This window comes from Triticum dicoccoides, chromosome 6A, assembly GCF_002162155.2.
Source record: "Triticum dicoccoides isolate Atlit2015 ecotype Zavitan chromosome 6A, WEW_v2.0, whole genome shotgun sequence".
Taxonomy (NCBI): Eukaryota; Viridiplantae; Streptophyta; class Magnoliopsida; order Poales; family Poaceae; genus Triticum; species Triticum dicoccoides.
In genome coordinates, this window is record NC_041390.1 from 527,050,013 (window position 1) to 527,075,843 (window position 25,831).

Consider the following 25,831-nt stretch of genomic DNA (forward strand, 5'->3'; position numbering starts at 1 on the left):
CTGAAACGCTTGAAAAATAACTACAGGAAGAAAACCTGGGGTAGGGATATCTAGCCATTATTATCATTTTACCACGGTAAAGGCTGCAAAGTGCCTTCTATGGTAACATCTACAAACTGATTGGTCCAAATCATAAACCGAGTCGAAGATCCTATGATTCCGGATATTCCAGCACGTGATGTGACCATGCTAATAGAGCTGCTTTTTTCATGCACATATATTGAGCAAATATTTATGAATCAGGTTTTGGGCTCCCGAGCACACTGGTGCTTGGAATCCTGTCCGACAGACATTGACTTGTGATCTGTGCCAAAATGGTTATTTAATCAATATATATGGGAGTATACAATAGTAATACAAGGGATATGTATAGGAAAACAGCGTGTTTCAGTGCGTCCAGGACGTGCACAATGGATATTAATTTCATCAGCGGGTGATGTGCGCGTACATGAGATAGGTGGGCTCAGCATGGTTTTCGAGTCGCGGGACTAGTCGCAACTAGTTGTCGACTAGTCGATGAGTCGCAAAAAAATGTCGACTCGAGTCACGAGTCGCGACTAGTCGCAACTGCAGGCTCGACTTTCCGAGTCGCTACCCCGGAGCGACTCAGATGAGCCGTGACTCGAAAACCATGGGGCTCAGCTATGACACTTTGATCGTGATTTTGGCACGTAAATAAATTATACTGCCTTTTTAACCTTGCAAAAAAGGTAAGCAAGCAAAGTTCTAATGGATGTGTACAGATGAAATGAGAAGTTATACAGGGCTATTATGTTTAACCTCACAAAAAAGTTATCGAAAATCATGGATGTGTAAAAATGGAATGATAAGAATCCACCAGTCCAATTGTAGAAGGCTTGTTCTGATTCATTTAAGCCAACATTCCTCTAATTCGTCTACACCAAACTTATTACAACAAGAAAGCCTTTCAATCCCAAACAAGTTGGGGTAGGCTAGAGTTGAAACCCATAAGATCTCAAAGCCTAGTTATGGTTCTGGCACGTGGATAGCTAACTTCCATGCAGGGATGGCAATGGGGACAATCCCCTATTGGGGGCCCTGACATCCCCATCCCCATCTATTACCAATTACCCCATCCGCATTTACATGACCGGGGATGAAATTTGCCCATACCATCCCCATTGGGGAACGGGACCCCATTGGTTCCCCCTTTCCCCATAAAATAATCATATATGAATATATGAATATAATGAGGCACTCTAGCTGGTGAATGGGTAGTGGCTGAGTAAGGCAGCAACATGCCCGGATAAGACGATGTGTTACCTTTGGACCTAGTGCTACGGAGTTGCCTTGTCCAAGTTGCAGCCAATCTTGTCCATTTTGACTTCTTCGTCATGGCGGAGACTGAGGTAAGGTAGGGTTAAAGTTTTTCAAGGCTTTTGTTGTCCTGCGAATTTGTTTGTGAAATTGTTAGGGTTGACCGCATTGTGTATATATAGGCATATACATGGTCCAAGTGTTATATTTAAAAAGCGGGTTACCGATGGAATTGGGTATGGGGAAGAGGGTATTGTCCCCATCCCCATCGTACCCTACGGGAATAAACTAGTTTGGTAAGTATCCCTATGGGGAAGGTTTTTGCCAATCCCCACCCCCTAATAGATGAAATCCCCATGGGTTTGGCAGGTATGGGGCCAAAGGCCATTGCCGTCCCTACTTTCCACATACGACACACCCCTGTCCTTGGCTAGTTCTTTGGTGATATTCCAGTCCTTCAAATATCTCTTAATGGACTCCTCCCATGTCAAGTTTGGTCTACCCCGACCTCTCTCGATATCACCGGTCTACCCTGACCTCTCTTGATATCATCGGTCTACCCCGACCTCTCTTGATATCATCAGTCTACCCCGGCCTCTCTTGATATCATCGGTCTACCCCGACCTCTCTTGATATCATCAGCACGCTTATCCTTCCGCTATGCACGTTGTATATGCCCAAACCAAACCATCTCAGATGATGTTGGACAAGCTTCTCTTCAATTGGTGCTACCCCAGCTCTATCATGTATATCAACATTCCGGACCCGATCCTTTCTTTTCTACCTCACCAAAAAGATTACAATGCTTTTGAAGGGTAGCTGCGTGGGACACGTAATTAGCTAAAGTCAGCATTGCTTTGGGTGGAATTTAATGTGCGCAAAGCATTAATCATACTAATAAGTTATATCATGAACTGTAGGAAATTGTAGAAATGAAAAAATAACAAATAGCTAAATTTGGGAAGTAATATTTTTTTTTTTTACTATGATGAGCAATTATTTCCAAAAATAATTATCTCTGAGATATTATAGCAAGGAAAAAATTGAATTGCTGGAATAATGAATTAAAAAAGAATAAGTAACAAAGCACGTGCTATGTTAGGTAGGCAACTAGGGCAGCCTACGTGATAATACCTTGCAAGCATACTCAGATATGCAATGCTACGTGGACATGTGTTCTGGGATATTAGTTAATGGCCCTGGCAGTGGCAGAGAGAGAAATACAAGGAGAGAACTAGAAATACAGTATCATATACGGTTTAGTACTAGGCCTTGTACAAGCGTTGATTTGACACCTCACATAGCAGCAGATGGCCAAGATAACAAGTGCACTGGGGCTCGGGAGCCAAAGCGGGTAAATATTTAGCTTTATGTTTTTCAGGGTTCTAAAATTAACGTCTGTGACTTTGGTCTCGTTCTGAATTTACCTCTGTTAAGCTTACTGCTTCTATCTTTGTGATGTCATTTACTATACTGTGTGTATATGAGTGTACTTTAAAGCACAGCGATGTTTAACTTGGTCATTTGGATATGGATTTTTTTTATCTACTGATTATGTATTGCTTGGCTAGCTAGTAACTGTTATGAGATTAACTAATAATCCTAGCTGCTGAATTCATTTGAATTATTTCTGGTCTATGCTAAACACAATATATATCTGCTCATGGATCATTTTGGCTACCTTCTTTTGTTATATAGATGGAAGAAGTCAAGGAATCTCCAGTTCAACCAACAGCAATCACACCTCAAACGACTGTCTCGAGTGGAACAGCTGAATTCCAGCCGCATGGGACTCCCATGTTTGCTGTTGGATCTCATAGGACCCCACCAGGTGCTGCAGCCTTGCCTACTACTGCCCCAGTAACTTCTACCTCTGTAATGGCCTTGAAACAGCATGGATCATCTCCTGTAAAGCCAGTTACCAACCATTCAGTTGTTGCACTATCCCAAACTGGTCAACCACATGTTAAGTCGGAAAGAGGTGTTAATGGTCCTTTGAATCTAACACGAGGTACTGCTCCATCATCTTGTCTACAGCATTTCATTCTTTAAGTAAACACTTGATGTTTTTAGCTCATGAATACCATTCTTTCTAGAGTGTAGATTAAACGCTGTAACATGTTTGCTTGGTTCTGGAACGATGTCTTGCTTTTGCCTATGATTTTACTTCTACATAAATGTTTTGTATTGTGAACTCCTTAAATATGATGGTTATGGATAACTGAAACTGTCTAAGCTACTCTTCATATAGAATTTAAAACTTTACTTGAGAATTATTCCTAAAGGTGCTTTCGTACTCAGTTTCACTCTATTACTTCCTCCCATGTCTAAAAATAATCTTGGTATGTGTGATTGTTTTTGGTTTTCCTAGCTCAGAAACTAATTTGGCTGTGTTGCCCACTGCTGCAGCGTCTGTTGGCCACTTGAACAAACCGTTTCACGATACATCTGCTAGGTCCAATTCAAATGCTGCTGCAAGTAACAATCAGGTCGTGAAAAATCAGGACACAAAGGTAGCGGCAATTCAAGCTGTGACCGTAAACCCTGTTATGGGGCATCAGGCTACACCAGGGACAGCGTCTTCTGTTACTCCAAAACCTATTTTTGCCAACCACAATGCAATAGCGAAAAGTGTTCAAAATGTTCTGCAACAACCTGCTAATCATCCTAGCTGGACTCCACCATCAACTGAGTATATGCAAGCTCGTTTGGACTGCCAAGTATGCAAAGTTGCTATCATGGATGCAAACAGTTTGCTTGTTTGTGATGCTTGTGAGAGGGGAGCACACTTGAAGTGCCTTCAGCATTATGGTAACAAAGGTGTTCCTATAGCTGACTGGCATTGTCCAACATGTGCAGCACAGAGCAAGGGTAAACCCCTTCCACCAAAATATGGCAAGGTTACAAGAACTGTTGTAACATCACAGTCTGGTCCACCTGTTGGTGGAACACAGTTTTCTGTTCAGCGAGTGGGGGGAAATACGGTTGCAAAGGGAAATCACCAAGCGCTTGCTACAAATGGAAACATTATCAAGCCAAACTCCATGAAAACTGGTAACACTGTAAAAAACAGTCCTGTATTGGCTCTGAATGCTGCTACTGATCTCTCGCAATCACAAACAGTTTCCATCTCCGGGCCTGCAAAAGGAAATGCTAATAATGCTGAAACCTCCTCTAATGATATGGAATGGAATGAGCAATCATGCAGCAGTACAGGATGCGAATTCACTGCTGGTAGTGAATTATCTTTGCACTCTGTGGATTCACCCAATGATACCGTTCACGGGCAGCAATCTACAGTCACTTCTAGGGCAAATTGTCCAGATAATTCTTCTGCTATTGCTGCTGATACGAAGATCAAGTCTGAAGCACAGTCTGAAGCCCCGGGCGGAGCCATGAAAATGGTTGATAAAAATGTGACACCTGTGGATCAAGCAAGCAATATTGGCAGTGAACATAATAAGGGGACTCGAGCAACCTCTGAGCCAGAGCTAGATACAGAGAACGATGTGGACATTACTAACAAAGAAAAACCAATAGATCAAGGTAGCGCTGTTGTTGCGGAGGAGAAAGCCCACACTGAAGCAACCTCTGAACCACATACAATCAAAGATGTAGAGATGACTACCAGCACTGGAATCCCCATAGGTCAAAGCAGCAACATTGCTATGGAAGAAAAAATCGCTGGTGAAGATAATGCTGGAACTCAGGCAACCTCTGAGCCACAATTGATCAAAGATGTGGAAATGACATCAGTAATGGATGAAAAAAGCAACGTTGGTATTGGAGAAAAGCCCCAATCTGAAGCGACATCTGCAGTCAAAGATGTGGAGATGACCATTGTTGCTGGAATAGAAGCAGATCACACACAACTAGCAGATGGATCAACTGAAAATGGAGCAGGAGAACCTCACCATGAAGAGGCATGCATAGATAAGTCTGACTTCAGCGAATTGTCAGGTCATCATAACAACCATCAATTAATTCCAAATGGGGTGCTACCCGCTACAGATGAAGCTTTATGCAGACAGGAGACTGAGGAGGGTGACCTTGTGGGTTGCAGTGCGGCCCTAAGAGAAGACAACTAGATTCAGATATTAGTGTTGCATCCAATTTACTTTTGCAGGTGCGTTTCTAATCCAACCAGTTATTAGCTTATCATAAATATATGTTTTAGTCATAGTGGAAAATTTACTCAAAATTGGCTGTTTCTATAGCTGATTTAGAATCTTATGATGCAACCGTGGCCTAACTGAATCCTCATGGTCTAGTATGTGCTTCACAGATGAGACCTAGTGTAACAAACAAATGTCATACCCCCATCCGCCTTTTCAAATTGTAATTGCTAAACCCTTTCAGATTTAGCAATTTGTACCTGACCTTATGTTTAATCTTCAACAGATGTGGGGCATGAAGGATGCACCAGTAGATCAGCTAGCATCAGTGATTAGCCATGCTCTCTTCATTCTCCAGGATCACCTATTTAGATTTATTAGTGATGGACAACCATTTTCGTCGAGGTTTGTTCTGCACCCCGACCTCTCTTAAAATCCTTCTATCTGTGTTCTTGACTGGTTTGCCCCTTGAATGAAACACGCTCACCAGATAGGTTATTATTACACCAGTTTGTCGGCATCGCCCAGCTCATTCTTCATTTCTGCTGACACGGGTTTCCCTTGAATTTATGCAGATGCCCGGAGCCTCTTGGTGCCTCGTGAGGTTGTTGTACTTTATGTGGTTCATTATGCGTTTCTAGTTAGCGAATTCGTTCTGTTGCTCTGTGTTAATCTGCGATGCTGTAATTAGACATGCTTTGACTGGGGACTGAATCGTTTGTCATAATAATGACATTTGCCGTCATGATCAACTTGTGCCAAGGAGACGAGAGCTTACCTTAGACTGCATCCATGCGAAGGTGATGAAATGAACCAAAGTGAAAACACCGCAATGTTATATTAGTACAACTCGTCTGACAATGAGCTATGAAATAAGTGAGTCGTTACCTGTACTAGTGAATTGTTGTTGCACCGAGGGCATACATAATCTAATGGTTAAACATTAATCATGCCTGACATAAATCTTATACCTATCATATTCTAGTCTTTGGTAATTTAATTTGATTTGAGTATGAGTAAGTGAAGGCTAAGAAGCTTTTTGATTTAGTCGAGGTTTTGGTAAGATAGGATTTGATTTAGTTTTTTTTTTGATTTAGCTAAGGTTTTGATAAAATTTGATTTGATTTGATTGATTTATAGTACATGACGTACACACATAGGATGCCATACATATGCGTGTAATCATGGCGTTCCCCGTCATAACCCGATCAAACACAGCACGATCGTCGTGTTCATGCGCCCAGGAACAGAAAGCACCACACGGAGACCAGACGCAACACACGGCGCACCAGCTTGGGTGCCACTCGACGCGGACGGCGCGGGCGCCGCTGTGGCAGCTCGGTTCTCCGACCGCGGCGACACCGTAGCCCGCACGTCGACCCGCAGCTTCAGCCCGCCCTGCACCTGGCGGGGTCTGCGCTGAGGAAATACCTCGTGCCTTGGTCGTCGAGGCCTACCCTGCTGAGCCCGTCCGTGTACGTTCTGATGGCGTCGCCGGCCTCGCACGACTCGAACTCTGCCTCGGCGACGCCGGCCTCCGCCGCCTCAGACGCAAACCCTGAGATCGAAAGGTCAATTTATGGTGTAGCTGAAAGATGCTGATTCTTCAACGCGATTCGTACGGGTGGGGTGGACTTACATAGTACATAAGTGTGCCCCCGACCGTGAAGAGCCTGCCCGCCGAACAAGGCGAGGACGTCGGAGGCCACGGCCCAGCCCGGGTCGCCTCCGACGACGTGGTGGACGGCAGCAGCGGGTGCGGCTCCTGCGACGTACTGATGCATGGCGGCGGCCAGAAACAGAATGCCGGCGGCTCGTGGCGGAGACGAAAGACATGATGTGTGGTAAGACGAAGATGGACACACGATGAAACGAGTCATTTGCAATACTTGGTTGGCTAAAAGTGGGCTGTCTCGAGCAACCACTCCAGTACTCCAGCCACGAGAAGGGTAAGGTTGTAGGCTCTCAGTTTCTGAAAGGTCGTTGCATGACAAAAGAAGAAGAAGAGTTAGGCTAAAGCTCCAGTGACGAGAACGGCAAGGCTAAGGTCGAGAGAACAACCAGTCCAGTGCTCCACTCGTATTTGTTTTCGCTTGAATAATGGCAGCTTTTTTCTATGATAATGCTAACTGGCGGACGTTCGTGGGGAAGGAACTCCCATCGAACGCCCTTACAGCCGTTTGATTGAGATCACTTGGCCCACAATTATACTTACATCACTGTATAGGTCTAGATCACCTGTTGGAGAGGCATTTTTGGCCCCATGTGATGTAAAAAGTTAGTTTTTACATCACCAAGACTATTATAAATTTTTGGCCCCATGTGATGTAAAAAGTTAGTTTTTACATCACCAAGACTATTATAAATCACCTGTTACAGATGCTCTGAGGTTGCGTTTTCAACTCATTAGAGGCATATATGCCCACTTACCAAATGAAACTTTTACAGAGCAGAGTTTGAGAGAAGTGCATATTACACCCCTAACTTTAGCCCTAGTCTAATATACACCCCTCAATTCCAATACCGTCTAAAATACACCCCCCAACTCTCAAAACCGGCTAGAATTCAACTCTCTCCTCCTTGTTGACTGTTTTTGACCCAGTTTGACCGGTTTTGACTGAGTGAACAGTAAAAAAAAGTTTAAAAACAAAAAAAATATTTTTTTGACAAAATTCAAAAAGTTCCAAGTTTTTGCACCGCGTGAACAGTAAATTCAAAAAAATCACCTTTTCAGCGTGTTTGGATACCTGAGTAAATTCGAGATGTCCGTAAATTCGAAAAATATTCAAAATTTTCAGCATGGTGAACAGTATTTCGGGAAAAAAATCCAAAAAGAATCACCACGCGCTCAAACATCATCCATGCAAAAAAGGGTTTTAAAAAAAACCGATTTTACTGTTCACCAAGCTGAAATTTTGAAAAAAATTTCGAATTTACGGACATCTCGAATTTACTCAGGTGTCCAAACATGCTGAAAAGGTGATTTTTTTTAATTTACTGTTCACGCGGTGAAAAAAACTTGGAACATTTTTGAAATTTTTCAAAAAAAATATTTATGGTTTTTAAAATTTTATTTTTATTGTTCACTCAGTCAAAACCGGTTAAACTGGGTCAAAACCGGTCAACAGGGAAGGGAGGGTTGAATTATGGCCAGTTTTGAGAGTTGGGGGTGTATATTAGACGGTATTGGAGTTGTGGGGTGTATATTAGACTAGGGCTAGAGTTGGGGGGTGTCATATGCATTTCTCTCGTAGAGTTTCATACTTCCTCCGCCCCAGGGTTAGATAGATACATCCGTATCTAAACACATCTAAAACAAATAATTTGAAAATGAAGGTACCTTCCTGAATTATTTAACATGATACGGATGTTCTTTAGATTTCACGACCCCATAGTCCAAACTCTGCCGATCCACAGCTCCAAATCCTGATTTAATAAAAATAATAATAATCTGTTTTCAGTCGTGTCATCCGGTCAGCGAGTCAAGCGTCGACCGCCGCATCCTCCTCCTTGGCCCGGGGCGCACCGCCCGGTGACCGCTTCGTCGACCGCCACGTCGCGCCGATCCCACACACCAACTCCACTACGGCCACACCCCACAGCCAACACCGCCACACCAACAGGCGCAGCAACACAGCAGTGCCACTGCCACCACCGACCACCGCCCCCTCCCCCTCCTCCGCCATTCCCCTCCCCGAGCGCCGCACAGCGGCGGCCAGCTCCCGCCGCCTCCCCGACTCCCCGCCCCCTCGCCCCCCGCCCGCCGCCTGCTTTCTCCTTCGCGCGATCTGGTATCTGGTAAGCCTCTCTCCACTGTCCACGCCGAGATCTGGCGAGGCGGCGCTTAGCGTGGGTGAGCGGAGAGTTTGCGAGCGAATGTGGGATCCAGGGGACGGCCTCGGCCTGGGAGATGCGATCGCCGCGGCCAAGGAACGCTTCTGTTTGTCCCCCACTGGTTCAGATTGCCCGGTGTTTCTGGTGGTTTTAGGAGGTGCTTCCGGTAGTGGAACTGGTGAAAATCTCTGCCATGTTTGCGGTTTTGGATTTGTGCGACCTACGTGATTCGTCCCGTCGTCATGTTCTCGACGCCGCTCCCTCTCGGTCTCCGGCCGCATTGCGCCGGTGGATCCTTTAGGTTTTGGACCGGCATTGGCTGTTGAAACTCCCAAATGTAGACTGCCTGTTTCGCTTGCTGTGTGGCAGTTATTTATCACGTGGTACTACAGTTTTGCTTGGGCCGTTAGTTGTTGTCTTGTTGAAGTAAAGTAATTAACATTTAACCGAATGCCTGCCAATTTAGGGTGGACATGTCAAGTTCGGTAGTACTAGCTGGTATGCCCATGTGTGTCTTTAGTTTCACCATCTATTTGTTTCCGACTGATTTGAATGCTCAACCAGCAGGCGCTGTTCGATTAAGCATTGGCGTTGGGAAGTTCAGAAGCACATTTCGTCATCGCCGTAACCATAAGCTAGACTTCTCTAGTCATATATCCTTCAGCCCTCAACGAAAGGATTCGTCTATTCTGGAATGGACGCTTTGCACGGCCAAACCTCGTGTGGATCATTGCTACAAAAACTGCAGGTACATGCTCAGGCTGCTCGTTACTTTATAATGCCATAAAAAAGCAGATTCTTTCATTTGGCATCTGATATGATGGTAAGGTGACATTTCTTCTTTGTTTTCTGTTTTCGGATTTTCAGTTAGTATGGGATGAAGTTGGTGAGAACGATGAGGACCGCGACAAGGTTCTGTTTCAGCTGGATCAGGAATGCTTGGATGTGTACAAGAGGAAAGTTGATCAGGCACTCAAGTCAAGGGACCTTCTTCTCCAAGCACTGGACTACTCAAAGATGGAGCTAGCCAGGCTCGCTTCTGCCCTTGGAGAGAAATCCATAGCAACAAGTGTAAGTGAAAATACATGTCTGCTTTCGATAATGTTAGGCTAATTCAGTCTGTCTGTAACTCTGAAGAAATGAGGCATGCTTGACCCACTAGTGTCTTCGGCATTCTCAGTGTCGTGTAGCAATGTTTTGTGTGTTCTTTGTTGGATTTGTAGTTCTGCTCTGCTCTGCTAGATTACTTTCAGTGCTTGCCTTGTTGCTACTTCCACATAAGTTCAGTTCAGAAGCAGTTGATCTTACTAGTTACTGGTTTGCTGCATGCCAGATGTCAGATGATACTTTCACATGTTTTCATAATTATTACAAAAGGGTGTAAGATTGATAGTTCTTTATGTTTGCAGCCTGAGAAAACAGCACGAACAATCAAGCAACAGCTTGCTGCTTTAGCTCCAACACTTGAACAACTGGGCAAGCAGAAAAAGGAGAGAATAAATAAATTTGCTGACATAATGTCAAGAATCGAGCAAATAAGGGGTGAGATTGCTGGCAATCTTGAGATAGGCCAGCAGGTAGCAATACCACAAATCAATGAGGATGACTTGACAGATGAGAAACTTCGGGACTTCCAGTCTCAGCTCCAAGAGCTCGAGAAAAAGAAGGTATGCATTTCTCTGTTTCATTTGCTTTGTAGTAGTGTTCAGTGCTTATTGATTGTCATATCTTTGGTTTCATGGAGAAGATAAGATACATTTTTCTTGACATTACAGAGGGAGAGGCTGAAGAAGGTACTTGAGCATGTGAGTACAGTACAAGATCTCTGTTCTGTATTGAAGATGGAACATTTTAGCATAATAACTGAAGTTCATGAGAGTCTAGATGACTCTGTTGGTAAAGACCACAAGAGCATTAGCAATGATACCCTGTCAAAACTTGATAGGACAATAGCTACTCTTAATGAGGACAAAACATTGAGGCTAAAGAAGGTAAGGCATATGTCCAATTATGTACTTGCCAACCAATAGCCACTCTATTTTTACGTTCAATTTTGTGAATATGTTCAAAATATCATTTCCAGCTTCAAGAGCTTGCCACTCAGCTAAATGATCTCTGGGATCTCATGGACACACCAACGGAAGAAAGAAGCTTGTTTGATCACGTTACCTGTAACAGAACAGCGAGTGCTGAGGAAGTCACCGCACCTGGAGCACTTGCTCTAGACATAATTAATCAAGTGAGATGAAGCAATATTGTCATTTTATTCCTCTAGTATTCTTCTTTGACCTTTTCCCCCAATATTCAGGCTGAGATTGAGGTTCAAAGATTGGATGAGCTCAAATACAGCAAGATGAAAGAAATAGCTTTTAAGAAGCAAACCACACTGGAAGACATTTATGCGGGTGCTCACATCGTAATAGACACAGCAGCTGCCCATGATAAAATATTTGCGCTGATCGAATCAGGGAGCATGGAACCTACAGAATTGATTGCTGATATGGATAGTCAGATATTGAAAGCAAAGGAAGAAGCTCTAAGCAGGAAAGAAATTTTAGATAAAGTTGAGAGATGGATATCTGCATGCGAGGAAGAAAGCTGGCTTGAAGATTATAACCGAGTATGCTAGTCTCTAGTTCTAGTAAATCATGTTATCATGCTTGTATTCTCTGTGAACTGGTGCGACTAAATTATTCCTTTCTGGAACTTTTTTTCTTATAGCAAATTTCTTTTGCAGGATGATAACAGATATAATTCAGGCCGAGGTGCCCACCTGAATCTCAAACGCGCTGAAAAGGCTCGTATTCAAGTTAACAAAATTCCAGGTGCTTTTGTTGGCGCATAAGCAAATAATCTTTGCTGTGACACTGAATAAACTTATGCCTTCTTTTGATGCATTTACTACAATCCAAGTGTAGAAGAGATTCTTTGAGGGGAAATGCAGAATAGGCAAATGCTTTTCTTCTCAATTTATTTTATTTTCCTGTCTGTTTGCTGATGTAAGCATTCTTCTAGGCCTTGTTGAAACTCTGGTGGCCAAGACAACGGCTTGGGAAGAGAATCACGGTCTATCCTTCACATATGATGGTGTTCCTCTTCTAGCTATGTTGGATGAGTATGTGATGCTTAGGCAAGAGAAGGAAGAAGAGAAGAGAAAAATGCGGGTTAGTGTTACTTCCTTTATTGCACTCTTGGAAGAATTTAAGTGCCAAGTAGAAACTAGATATTGAACCTGAATGTACCTGTGTCATTCTAGTTATATAACGTTCTTGCTTTCTGTTAACTGCGATGTAGTTACAATATGTTGCTTCCTTGCGTTTTCCAGATCTCAATCTGCCACACTGGCCAATATGCGTAGTTTCTGTCTCTACCTCTTCTGCATACTAAAAATTCTCTCTCAGTTGCCAGTTTGCCACAGTTCTGAGTTACTTTGTGTTTGGTTGAAGATATGTAATGTTCACATATAAACCAACAAGGATGTTGAAGTGATACTTATCCATGCTTTTGATCAAATGTTGAAACTGCAATCAGCTGTCATAGTTCTGTTCCTTTCACATTCCAGGAACAAAAGCGCTACACCGAGCAGTTACTGAACATCGACCGTGAAGGGCCGTTTGGGACACGTGTCAGTCCCTATAGAGTGGCCAGCACAAAGAAGGTACCTAGCCCAAAGCCCAATGGCAGCACGACCAACGGGTCCCCTGGTAGAAGGCTCTCGATGAGCACTCAGCAGAACGAGAGCAAGAGTTCCCGGTCTGCTGGTAAGAAAGCTGCTGCTGTGGCGGCACCGCCGAAAACACCAGCTTCCCCGAATGAAGCTGCAACAGCGAAAGAAGACAACGCGTCCATTCAGCACACGGACGCCGATCCGGTCCCTTGTTCACCATGAACTGTTGCGTTCTTCTCGCTCGATTGCCCTGTACTATTTTTGTAGCGATTTCTTGGTAGGTTCAGAACTGGAGTTTGGTTATCTGATTCTTGTAATCGATTAGTGGTGGTATCCTAACGTCTGAGTAGTTGTACTAGATGTCTAGCTTTAATCTATTCCTTGAAAGTAAGAGAGGCTCTTGCAGGTTTGCGTCGTTTTTACTTACCTGGGTGTACAATTTTGTGGTTGGTAATTGAGAATTTTCTTTACTGCACTTGTGTCTGTTTGTTTAGCATCAACTCTCTGCATTTGGAGCATGGATTTTCTTTACCTAAAATAGCAGGATAGTGTACTATTATAAATTTTATTCATTAAATAATTTATACTACCTCCGTTCTAAAATATAAGACGTTTTGGTAGATAGCCTACCAAAACATCTTATATTTTGGAATGGAGTACAAAATAATGTGAAACAGAAGCAGAAAATGAAATTACAAGAAATGTTACCTTTGCCCTATGGATAACCATGGCAACATCCACATTCCATCCGTCGAAAGGAGCTGATTACTTTCTAAGGTAGGAAAACAGGAAAAAAAGCACAAGAATTACTTGCACTAGCAAGCATACATGTACAATCTTGTTAGAATTTGGAATTTGAATACGCAAGCATGTCTCGACTAACAGAAATAAATTTTGTGCATTCAAATTATTATGGCATATACCCAATAAAGTAACAACGGCGCACAATCAAAGTCAGAAAAACATATCACATGCCTTTTTTCTTAACAAAGTACAATCGAAGTTGCTCACATACACTCATCTTTATGAACGCGCACACACACTCTATCCCTATGAGTACCCTTGAGAGACTGAGTTGACACATTATCTTGAGATTGACGAAGTGGCCATACACCTTCATAGTTGACGCGTCTCCTCCCACTGAGCGCACATCATCAGAAGGCCTGAAATAAATTTAGAAAAATGCAAGTATCAATGTCAAATATGGGACTTCAACTCTAATGGGCAAAAGATACCTCCTAACCATCCAACCACATTTGCACACATTCCATGCCTTCGGATATGACTTTCGAATCACTACTGTGCATAAACCTAATTCAAGTCCACATCTGAATCTGTTGAGGACTGCATGTGGTCGGTACCTCTCCAGCATTGTGCCCCGGTCGCCCAACCCTCTTATCCACCTCCCTTGGCCCCTCCTCCCATCGCCATGTTGCTTCACGCCGTCATAGGGTTCCTTGCAGGTTGTCCACCCTATTCTCTATTGTCGCCCCGCCTTTCCCTTCTTTTTTAGCAACACACCTGGCTGACTCAACAAAAGCATAATATGGTAAATATTGTAAATCCACTAGACAGAGCATGTGACGTCAACTCAATATTTAGGAAAATAAATATGTTGAACCATACTTTGGTGTCTGTGCTGCTGCAGTTGCAAGTTTTTTTCGCCCACATGGAATTGAACTATTAACATAGTACTCCCTCCGGTCCTTTTTAGTTCGCATATAAGATTTGTTTGAAGTCAAACCTCGTAAACTTTGACCAAGTTTATAGAAAAAAATACAGACATTTAGAATGTGAAATCAACAACATTAGATGCGTCATGACTTTACTTTTCATATTGTATAAATTTAGCATTATAGATGTTAATATTTTTTCATATAAATATGGTCAAACTTTACGAAGTTTGACTTCAGACAATCCTCATATGCAAAGTAAAAAGGACCGGAGGGAGTATGTCATAGACTTACTATTATTTCATCACAGTAAAAGTAAATATCTATGATAGTAGTAATAACGCACGTGAATGCAACATCTTGCCTAATAGTTCTTTTGTTTGCAGCATTGCAAGGTGAATGAATATGTAGGAAATAAAAATGAAACATCAAAATTATCCAAACCTGGAATGCCCGCAAAGGATATTTTTCTTAAAGTCGACCAGAAACATAACACATTTATAAGTTGAAGCTGCCAAACAAAAAGTAAATACAATAATAGATGCATACACCAGTCCAGTAGCTTCTCCACAAGAAGGAACATGCCTCATTCCAAATCTCCTCATTCAGGCATAATGGGTTTAACCCGGGTGCTTACATTACATACATCTTCAGTTGCTAGTCTCCAGTTATCTTCCGTGACTTTTTTGGCATTTTGAAAATATATAAAGCTTTTAACAAGAAAGTAGATAGTAAAGGTAGTGCAAACTACTCAAAGCTTCCTAGAATAATGGCATGCCAATTTTTCATAAAACAACAACAAACCCCTACCTATTTGATTCAACGTTAGCAGTTTGGAATACCATCAGGATATGCTTCTTCCAAAATGCTATCTGTACCCTGAATTTGGTAGTTTATCTATTCAGAGAATGTGTTCAAGAATGAAGTTAAATGTATAATATGGAACAAAATAAGTAAGACAATGAGAAGCAACAGAACCAGGGTCATGTCTACAATATGCTTGAGCTGCATATGCACAATATACAGAGGAGCAATGCTTTTTTAGGACATCGTCTTCGGTGGAGTTTTCTCATCAATGCTTAACCCATAGCAACATTTTAGTAATTTGCCCATAGGAGCATCCAATTATTTCAAACTGTGACAAGGCAGTGCATCTCTGCAACCAACTGCATTCCCTGGTGTCGCCTCAAATGTGTAACCCATTGATTTGAACCTACACCAAGAGTAACAAACGTTTGAGTCCAGGATAGGGGGAGTTCGACGAAAAAAGATATACTAAAAATAAGTGAGGTTGAAATAGTTATAGTTGATTGCCAAAATAAATAGAGGGAATACCATACTACCATGGCAAGAGGTCGCCACCAACCTCAGCATCAGCGGGGTATATAAAACTTTTATCACTTCTATCAATGAACATACAGGTGAGCCATCTTCCCCTAAACTTCTTTGATGTATTATTACAGGACTATCATTGAATGCAAAATCCGTCGGTCACACATTCACACAAAGACTACCATCATAATAGTCAAGTAACGAAAATGGATGGAAGAAACTAAAACAGATTGTGACTTGTTGATAGCGCAAAAAATCCATTGTTAATCTCGCTCCATATATTACCGTTCCCCATATAAAATCACGTGTACTTTTCCAATACTATCAGCCAACCATGCCTTTAGATCTACAGCAATGTAATAATTTATTTAAGTAGAACCAAGATAAAGACCTGACCATCCTGAACTTAAGAAGTCCCCGCTTATTAGGGGGCTGCCGGATTGGTCGAGTGAAAAAATTAGCTATGATGGAGATGTGTGAAATCAATAACACAGAGGTTGTGGAAATCCAAGGGCAGAAATATTAAATGGGACAATCGTCCAAATGATCATGTCGCAAATCGGTCCAACAGATTAGGTCATGATTATTAATTACTCTTCTTAATCACTCGCATGTGCTGACTGTGTTGTTTAACACTTTGAATGCAACTTGATCATACAAAACTACGAAAATACCATACATGAAAGTGATTTATCTCCTCTCTCATCATCAGGCAGCAGCAGCAGCTTCCTTTCATGCCATTATGGCAGCTTCATTTTGGATCTTGAACATCACATTCCTTTTGATCTCTTCCTTTGTAGCTCCCACTATAGCAGAAGTTGGCCGTGCTAACTACCTGCACAAAGGATCTTCACTAGCCGTGAAGCATGCCTCCCATGTCATAGAGTCGCCTGACGGCACCTTCTCCTTTGGGTTCTACAACCTTTCATCCACAGCCTTCACCCTGTCGATCTGGTTCACCAATTCGGCTGACAGGACCATCGCCTGGAGCGCGAACCGGGATCGCCCCGTACACGGGATCGGGTCCAAGGTCAAGCTGAACACTGATGGAAGAAGCATGGTCCTCACGGACTACGATGGCACGGTCGTGTGGCGAACCAACTCGCTGACCGCGGAGGCCGATCACGCGGAGCTCATGGACTCCGGGAACCTCGTGATGAAGGATCAAGGTGGCAACATACTGTGGCAAAGCTTCGACCATCCGACCGACACTCTGCTACCAGGCCAGCCAGTGACGGCCACTGCAAAGTTGGTATCAAAAGATCTCTCACATCCCTCAAGTTACTATACATTGAGTTTCGACGACCGATATGTCTTGTCGCTCGCATATGAGGGGCCGGATCTTTCTAACCACTACTGGCCTAACCCTGACTACAGTAGCTGGATGAACTATAGAATCTCCTATAACAGTAGTAGGAGAGCTGTGCTTGATAAGCTGGGTCAGTTTGTGGCTACTGACAATACCACCTTTCGTGCCTCTGATTGGGGCTTGGAGATCAAGAGGAGGCTAACACTAGACTACGATGGTAATCTCAGGCTTTACAGCCTCGATGAATTTCATCGGAGCTGGTACGTTTCTTGGGTGGCTTTCTCCCAGCCCTGTGACATACATGGCCTATGTGGTTGGAATGGAATATGTGAGTACTCACCAACACCACGCTGCTCTTGTCCTCCTGGCTATGTGGTCAGTGATCCAAGTGACTGGAGCAAGGGCTGCAAGCCGGTGTTCAACCTCACCTGCGGCCAGCGTACGGGCTTCGTGCGCATTCCTGAGACCGACTTTTGGGGCTCCGATCTGAACTACACCATGTCGACGTCCATGCACACTTGCAAGGAGATGTGCTTGGGGAGTTGCGCATGTGTGGCATTTGAGTACAAAACTTTTCCAAACGCCTGCTTCCTCAAGTCTGCTCTCTTCAATGGCAAGACGCTTCCAGGATACCCCGGCACGGCATATCTCAAGGTTCCCGAGAGCTTTCTGTCGCAGCCGCACACGTCTGACTCTGTTCTTCATCATGGCCATGCCTGTGATGCATCAAACAAGCAGACCGTGAGTTATACCACGCACACCAATGACGGACAGGGTGCAATGTGGCACTACTACTATTGGTTCCTCGCTGCGTTCTTTCTTGTGGAGGTCTGCTTCATTGGTTCTGGCTGGTGGTTCATGTCAAGACAACACTCGGCACGATCAGAGATCTGGGCAGCAGAGGAAGGCTACAGGGTGGTGACGGACCATTTCCGTAGTTTTACCCACAAGGAACTGCGGAGGGCCACTAAGAATTTCAAGGAGGAGCTTGGCCATGGGCGACATGGCTCTGTGTACAAGGGGATTCTGCACGACAGCCGTGTAGTCGCAGTCAAGAAGCTCAACGACGTGAAGCAAGGTGAAGACGAGTTTGAGGCCGAGGTGAGCGTGATCGGTAAGATCTACCATATGAACCTGGTGAGGGTGATGGGCGTATGTTCAGAGCGCAATCACCGACTGCTGGTCTACGAGTATGTAGAGAATGGCTCGCTGGCCATGTTCTTGTTTGGTGACAAAGGGCCACTGCAATGGCATCAGCGGTACAAGGTCGCGGCTGGTGTGGCCAAAGGCCTCGCATACCTTCACCATGAGTGCATGGATTGGATCATTCACTGCGATGTGAAGCCTGAGAACATACTTCTAGACATGGATTTCGATCCCAAGATCAGCGACTTCGGGTTCGCAAAGCTGCTGCAGAGAGGCCAGGCTGATCCCGGTAGCATGTCCAAGGTTCGTGGAACTAGAGGCTACATGGCTCCAGAATGGGTGTCCACCGCCCCCTTAACTGAAAAAGTGGATGTTTATAGCTTCGGGGTGGTGCTGCTGGAGCTGGTCATGGGGTCTCGAGTATCCGAGCGGGCTACCGATGGCCGCGAGGATGCCGAGGCTGCACTGCAGCAGCTAGAATGGACAATTGAAGAGAAGATGGAAAGTGACGACCTGACATGGATCGATGGCTTTGTGGATCCTAGGTTGGAGGGTGACTTCGTGTATTCGGAGGTGCTGTTGATGCTGGAGGTGGCTGCTATGTGCTTGGAGAAGGAGAAGAGCCAGAGACCGAGCATGAACCATGTGGTTCAGAAGTTCCTCTCATTTGACTGAATTTGGTGACTTGTGTTGCCTTTCTTCTTGGTTTACCTTGCTGAATTCTCCTTTCCTATTGTGTGGTTGGGTATGTTTCACTTCATTGTTGTGGAAACATAATTTCATCTCTGTATGTGCCCTTAAAACATCTCTTTGGTGTAGCAACTAGTATTTGTTTGTTGAGTAGCATATGTGCTGCTGCTGCTGAAAATTTTGTTCTGTGGGTCTCCTCCATTTTATGTGTTATGTTTGCATTGTTGCCCCCTCCTGTACTCTGGATCTTTTATGTGTGGTCTGCCTATTATCCTTAAATGTCTCGCTTTGCATTGAAACCTACAGTTCAATTTCTTGTGGATACCTTGTTGAACTTGGGTACTGCCATGAGATAGCTTGCCTGAGGTACCTTGTACGTTACAACAGCTCAATTTCCCATCCAAGTTCTGCAATATGCATGCAACAAGTAATTTCCTTACTGTTAAAACAAATAATAATACCTTCGAAAATTCTGTAGTAAGAAAACTTGAAGAAAAAATGTTGTGAAAGGACAAATTGGAAAGTAATAGTGCAGAAAAACACAAATAAACCTACATATGGTGCTCACAAATAATCTGTATATTGTCTTATAATACATTACGACATCATACTGGTTAATTGAACCATATCAAACAAATATGATAATATTATTTTTGACAGAATATTTGATAGTGTCTTGGTAGAACAAATTTATAATGTTCTTGAGAGATCACAACTTGGTGAAAAAAATCAGAGAAATGCATCCATCAGTTTTACTTACCACCCATCCAAAATATTATACTGAATATAACTCTTCAAGCATAGTAATTTTCTGGTTTATGGTTATGCTTGCTCACAGTTGCTTTCCTGTTGTATATCTAACGGCGACAGGGGGGCATCATGCTAAAGACACCTTTTGTTTAAGCATTAACATATTACGATTCTTATCATGGTTTCTGAACCCACATGATGCAGTAACCATCCAAATTCACATCTAAAGAGAATATCTGAATCCAGAACAATATTTTTTCTACTAAGACCCAAAAGCAACCTTGGCTCATCTAAACTGAAGACGGGGAAACTATTTGGGGCCGCAATGTATTGAATCCAACACATGCACATCCTGAGCACTCATACATATTTCCTATCTAAAACAGAGCAAAATTTTAAATTGCACAACTAAGGTCAGGAGTCACACCGAAAATTGAATCTTATCCTCAAAGGGTCTACAAATATTGTCATTTAATCAGGTGTGTGGACAGCCCCTCCAACTTAATGTGGTAGAACCATTACATGTACCACATACCTGTTTGAAAACAACATAGTACTGGCCAACAAAGTTACCAAGGCACTGAAGACCATATTATTACACAAAATGCAGGTATTGATCAGTATGGAATACCATCCTCCTCAATTGCATATAAAAAAAGGTACAGTCACACACTATCTGAATTTTTGATTATTAACAGGAGCCGATGTCTTGTCGTCCAGAGTTAACTGAGCGAGTTAACAGAGCGTCGTATAAATATACATTGCTGTTTCGCTTCCGGTGCCCGAACTTTGCCAAATTAGAAACCTCTCTACCACAGAAGACACGGCGCAGGGCAAGACATGTATAGTCCCAACCCTGCATTTCAGAGCAGCGGTGACTGTCAGATGTAATGTAACAGAGTTTGCAGAAATACCCAACCAATTTAGTATGGCATCTGCTCAAATTCAATGGCCTCTTCTCTCCACCGGCAGGCAACACTGCTCAACTAAGGATCAATGAAAGTACTTCCTCTGTCCCATAATATAAGAACTAGCTTAGCCCGCGCGGCGGCACGCCGCGCCTAATGCTTATCGATACGATGTGTCCATTTACAACAAATGTTACTGGTTTAAGGTAAGACAACCCTGTATGTAGAAAGATAAACTGGAAAGAGGCATAGAGAAATACACATTGTGACTCATTTATTCTCGCCATGCCGTTCTATAAAACAAAGAGCATGCTACAATGATAACTTCCTTCTGTTAGTTTCAGTATATAAAGGCACCATTAGCCGAGGGAGTGTCATATTAGTAGGTAACATGATAGAGTTCAAACATGGGGCAAATAATGTGCATGAACCTATGCCTGAATCAGTCGTTTATGACCATATAGACTTCAGCTATACATCAAGATAATGTTTGTGTATAAAACTGGAAATACCAATGTTTATGTATATATAGGAAGAAATACCAATAGATACGACCATCTGTTGCAGTTTTTTTGTCTGACCGGTGACTAACTTGCATTCATGACATAGCAATTGGAAAATATTTTCTCAACCAGAAGCCAGGCAAAAGTAGACACATTTCACTTATCTTTTAGACTGGTCATTGTCTCATAACATTCAAAGGAAAAATTAATATACAACATAGAGAAACATAGCTAGTGAGATGGGAACACATCACATAAAGAAGAAAAGGTACAGTGATACAAATTTTGATTCATAAAATAAGTTTTTTCCTCTCAAAAATATAAACTGGGAGAGAAAAGTAAGCTTTCAAAATCAAACACTGGGAGAAAAACGTAAGATGTCCATGTAAAGTTGGTGTGCTGCAGAAAAGAATGAATACTAAAACCGACAACTCACAACAACACCTTGCATTGTCCTGTTGACATGGTAAGCATTTTAACAGTTAGAACATGATAGTACAAACTTAACAGTTTTCATATAAATAACAAAATCTGGACCAACGTAAATCTAAAATAAACAGCAGGTCAAGAGGGCCATTAAAATGCATCTTGTTGTTCACCTCCAGTAAGCAACATGAGAAAAATAGGTTGTTAATAACTTGCCATTGCTTGCGTTTTTTCACCCTTAAGGATCTTATTATGTAAGTTAATAGTGTGTCTTCCAAATTCATCACAACTTGATGCCTGCATACAGATGAGAATAGGGTAAAACCATATTTTAGTATTGATGCCTACATACAACAAATATGAGAATGGGGGTAAACCCATATTGTTTAGTAAGTATAGAGAACCGGTGAAAAATGAGTTACAAAATAAATCTTGTAAATAAATAGTTTTGACTGGAATTGGTTCAGTTATTAATTGTAGTCAAGTGACACATATGTTAGTAAAGCATGACAGGCAACAACTAACCAGTGCTGTCCTTCCAATACTTCAGGAAATTATGTAAATTGTGGGCACATAAATCCACAACTTAATCTATATCCAATTAAATGTAATATCTCTACAATATAAGATAAAAAGATTCATGTCTAGGTGCGGCCATCATTGCTGCTTGCACTTGAATCACGGAGAAACACTACACAGGTTCAGGATGAGTTAAACAATGCATCAGTTCAGCTTCAGAAGCTTGTTCTGTTGTCTGGTACTATAATGGCCAGAGCCAATGCGTTTCTTTCCGAGAGCCATTACGCTGAGCTCTAGAGAATTTTTTAAAAATTTCTCCATGTTTTTGTGTCATGGCATACTTAGAAAGATATATAGTACGTAGTACAAAGTATAAGCACATGTATTTTGTAGTTAATATAAGAACCTTTGAGCTCGTATAAGTAAATAAATACAAAGATGTACAGCCTGCCAGTGCTGCTTTCGGCAAGAGAGGCTTCTATGGTTGTACGTTGGCAGCGAGAGGGGCGACATCGTCGTCCACAGCGCATACAACTACAGAGCACGGACGCCGGCAACGCAGCAAGCACACGGACGCACACCTGACTTACACACGATTACACGAACTGACGAAGCTAGTAACCACTAACCAGCACACTGCACACACACGCGCGCGACACAGCAGGAGCGCACAAGCAGCACACGCAAACAACACAGCACGGACGGCAGGCCGCACGTCGTAGAGAGTGAGGAAGAGACAACCGTTGTGTACTCGCCATGCCCACGGTAGGCCGAGGCGCGGCCGGCCGGTGCACTGCGCACAGAGGCACATCAGCGGGCTGTCCCGCAGCGCTAGGTGCCGCCGCTGCTGAGCATACGACCACACACAGGCACAGCCCCGTTCCCGGGTGGAACAGCATCGGCGTAATCAATCACAAATTCACAGGCCGGTCGGGTAATACAAAAACAAATTGGTGTGCGGACCTGAGATCGAGGACGCTGCAACGATTGGATCCCGCGGAGGGCTGTCTCCTCATGCGGCTTGGACCAGGCCCTGTCGAGCACGCCGTATACCTCATCGAGGTCCGGCACGCCCTCCCGGAGATAGTAGCAGAGGGCTCCCCGATAGAGTTCACAGCGTCCAGTATAAGTCGAGGTCGGCGGGGTCGCAGCCGTAGTACCGGTTGTACTGCACGTTCCCGTCGCGGTTGTCGACGATGAACTCGCAGTCCCGAGCAAAGCGCACACCTCGTTGAGGTGGGAGGGCACCATCCTGTGGTTGACACAACGCGGAGGGGGGAGGAGCAGGGGCGCCTCCTCACAACGGCTTAGGCGAGGTAGCAGCTCTACGACGCGGGGCAAAGACCTCCGGTGGTGATGGAAGAAAAGGCGCCGGCGGCCTGGGCGAATGTGAGATCGAGATGGCGACGACGTGACACCGGATCGCAGGGCACTGGCGCGCAGATTGGAAGGTTGCGAGCTCGCGGTCTCCGTGGCCGCTGCGGGCAGGCCGACGGAGAGGAGCCAGGGCGGCCCAGCGTCAGCGTAGGGGGAGAAGAGGCACTCGAAGTCGCTGCCGGCCTCGATCGGCTTGGCCTTCCGTCAAGAACTGAGCTATGTATTTATAGAAGCCCAACAACGTCGAAAAACAACGATAAGCGGCGGACAAACCGACTAAGCGACATCACGAACCATCGCAGCGCTCCAACTACGAACACAAACACAACACGGCAGCAAAGTCTAGAAGCAGCAGGAAAAGCGGTTGCATGGGCCATAGGTGGTCACATAAAGAAAATTAGCTGTACATGCATGGCCCATCCACGTCGCCGTATGAGGTTTCACCGCCCGACAAACCAGCCGTTTGATCTGGAAAGCAAATCTCCAACAGAATGGCTAGATCCACACGAATAGTTGGACATCACGTTAAGAAAATTTTCACGGGACAGTTAGATCCACAAGCAGATCTTACCCCTCCACCTACCAAACTAATGCACGTGTCCAACACCAGATTATCAGGAAGTCATTTTCACACAAGTGGCGAAACGTCGAAGCGAAATCATCTCCTGGAATAGAGGCTTGGGTATGCTAGTGTCAAAAACGTTCTTATATCATGAAATGGAGGGAGTAAAAAAGAGACGGAAAGAGTACATGCAATGCAAGACAAGTATTGTCTTTACTATAAGAACAAGAGACATGGGTGATCTGATTCTGATTACAGCGATCTCATGCATTATTCACCGGCATCGTCTCAATAAATAAACCGTGTATAATACTCATAAATTGCTAACATGTACTTCCTGGAAACAAAAACTAATGTTTACGGCCGAAGAGGCGAAACCAGATTGATTTAATGCGGCCCTGCACCGACGTCGCGGACCGGCGTTGCACCGACGTCGTGGACGCCGAGGCGTAAGGCTTCTCCTTCTCCAAGGCCCAGCTTGACGCGTGGCGGCGCGTGCAAAGCTCGTCCGTGCAGGCGCAGGCCAGCCCCATCCTCTCCAGGTCATGCGCCTGCACGACCTCGTCCGCCACCGCCGACGTGCTGATGACATGTATGTCGCACCGGACGGAGAAGCAGTCGTCCACGAGGTACTCGGAGCTCTCCAGCTCCTCCCTTGTGATGAGCGGGTAGAACCAGAAATCGCCCGTGTGATCGAAGCTCGATCGGTGGCTAAGATAGTGCGGCGTGGCCGGCGCCGGCTTGCCGTGGTGAGGGACCAGCGTGAGCCGGACGGTGGCGTTGATCGGCTGGCTGACGCGCTCGGTGGTGAGCTTGAGGGCGAGGGCGACGTACTCGGTGTTTTTCAAGGGTCGTGGGTAGTACACGATGCACCACGAGCACCCGGCTGCCTCGAACTCGCATGATCGCAGCTTCGCGCCATTGCGGAGCTGCTTGCTCTGCGAGTAGCCGGCGATTTTGAGCAGGTGGCAGCCGCCGGTGGTCGCCGTAGTGGAGATGGTGGAGGCGGAGACGATGTCGCTTTCCTGTGACGACATGGTGGACTCTACCAAATACGCAGCACCCAAGAAGATGCCAACGACGATAAGGATACGTAGCGGATTTATATACACGTACGTCCACATGCCTTATTCTTAGATTAGAAAAACGGTGCTGGAAGATCGCAATAAACATTAAATCTAGGACGCCGATGAGTGCCACAAGTGTGGGCGTTAGAGAGTCCGTTCACATATTTTGTGTGGTGTATAAGAGAAACAGCCCACACACTTACGTGTGGGCAAAACAATTAGCGCCCACACGCCTCTTTTTTTCCCTTCCGATCCCTCTCACACGCGTGCGTGTGGGCGAAATTGATAAAGCCCACACGCCCGTATGTCAGGCCTCGTGCCTCCTGGTCCCGCACGCCACGTGTGACGGTCACCGCGCGCCCGCAGTTGCCATGGTCCAGACCCTCGTCCGTGTTCGTTTAATTGCAGTTGCCATGTCGCTGAACTACGGTTGCCATGTCGGACAACTGCAGTTGCCATGGTTGCTCAACTGCAGTTGCCATGTATGGTCTGATCTAATGTAGTTGCCATGATTTCATAACTTTAGAAGTTGCCACATACTAACGCTAGGCAGTTGAGAGAGTTGCCATGTGCTCACAAGCATGCTAGGGCAGTTGCCATGTAAAAAGGAAAAGTTGCCATCTGCTTACGTGCACGTTAGGGCAGTTGCCATGTACATGCACGTTAGGGCAGTTA

At 44.3% G+C, this 25,831-nt stretch overlaps 3 protein-coding genes and 1 pseudogene across 3 annotated transcripts in view; 2 read left to right on the forward strand and 2 right to left on the reverse strand.

The window, feature by feature from the left end:
• LOC119317676 (PHD finger protein At3g20280-like) overlaps window positions 1-6,286 on the forward strand; it is a 7,935-nt gene extending 1,649 nt beyond the window's left edge. The window contains exons 2-5 of the mRNA XM_037592158.1: window positions 2,977-3,289; window positions 3,688-5,404; window positions 5,680-5,798; window positions 5,969-6,286. Coding sequence (XP_037448055.1) covers window positions 2,977-3,289; window positions 3,688-5,366 — 1,992 coding nt within the window. The 3' untranslated portion in view covers window positions 5,367-5,404; window positions 5,680-5,798; window positions 5,969-6,286. The remainder of the gene's footprint in view (window positions 1-2,976; window positions 3,290-3,687; window positions 5,405-5,679; window positions 5,799-5,968) is intronic.
• Window positions 6,287-6,528: 242 nt separating this feature from the next.
• Window positions 6,529-7,298, reverse strand: LOC119316301 (annotated as a pseudogene).
• Window positions 7,299-9,092: 1,794 nt separating this feature from the next.
• On the forward strand, window positions 9,093-19,254 carry LOC119315948 (putative receptor protein kinase ZmPK1). The gene is made up of 11 exons (XM_037590376.1): window positions 9,093-9,191; window positions 9,795-9,975; window positions 10,095-10,298; window positions 10,637-10,894; window positions 11,003-11,218; window positions 11,311-11,466; window positions 11,536-11,847; window positions 11,965-12,052; window positions 12,243-12,391; window positions 12,790-13,113; window positions 16,612-19,254. The coding sequence occupies exons 2-11, from the start codon at window positions 9,922-9,924 to the stop codon at window positions 19,027-19,029; spliced, it is 4,179 nt and encodes a 1,392-aa protein (XP_037446273.1). The 5' UTR covers window positions 9,093-9,191; window positions 9,795-9,921; the 3' UTR covers window positions 19,030-19,254.
• A 168-nt stretch (window positions 19,255-19,422) lies between these two features.
• Window positions 19,423-25,126, reverse strand: LOC119319535 (BTB/POZ and MATH domain-containing protein 1-like). The gene is made up of 2 exons (XM_037594007.1): window positions 24,451-25,126; window positions 19,423-19,451 (listed from the first exon to the last, which is right to left on the reverse strand). Exons 1-2 carry the CDS (start codon window positions 25,124-25,126, stop codon window positions 19,423-19,425), a joined length of 705 nt encoding a protein of 234 aa, XP_037449904.1.
• Between the last annotated feature and the right edge of the window lie 705 nt (window positions 25,127-25,831).

Coding starts and splice junctions, on each gene's coding strand:
- LOC119319535 (XM_037594007.1), bottom strand. CDS start 25,126: ATGTCGTCACAGGAAAGCGACATCGTCTCCGCCTCCACCATCTCCACT. Junction 19,452..24,450: donor CTGGTTTCGCCTCTTCGGCC/GTAAACATTAGT, acceptor TGCATATTGCAG/AACTTGGATGGGAAATTGAG.
- LOC119315948 (XM_037590376.1), top strand. CDS start 9,922: ATGGACGCTTTGCACGGCCAAACCTCGTGTGGATCATTGCTACAAAAA. Junction 9,976..10,094: donor CATTGCTACAAAAACTGCAG/GTACATGCTCAG, acceptor TCGGATTTTCAG/TTAGTATGGGATGAAGTTGG. Junction 12,392..12,789: donor AAGAGAAGAGAAAAATGCGG/GTTAGTGTTACT, acceptor TTCACATTCCAG/GAACAAAAGCGCTACACCGA.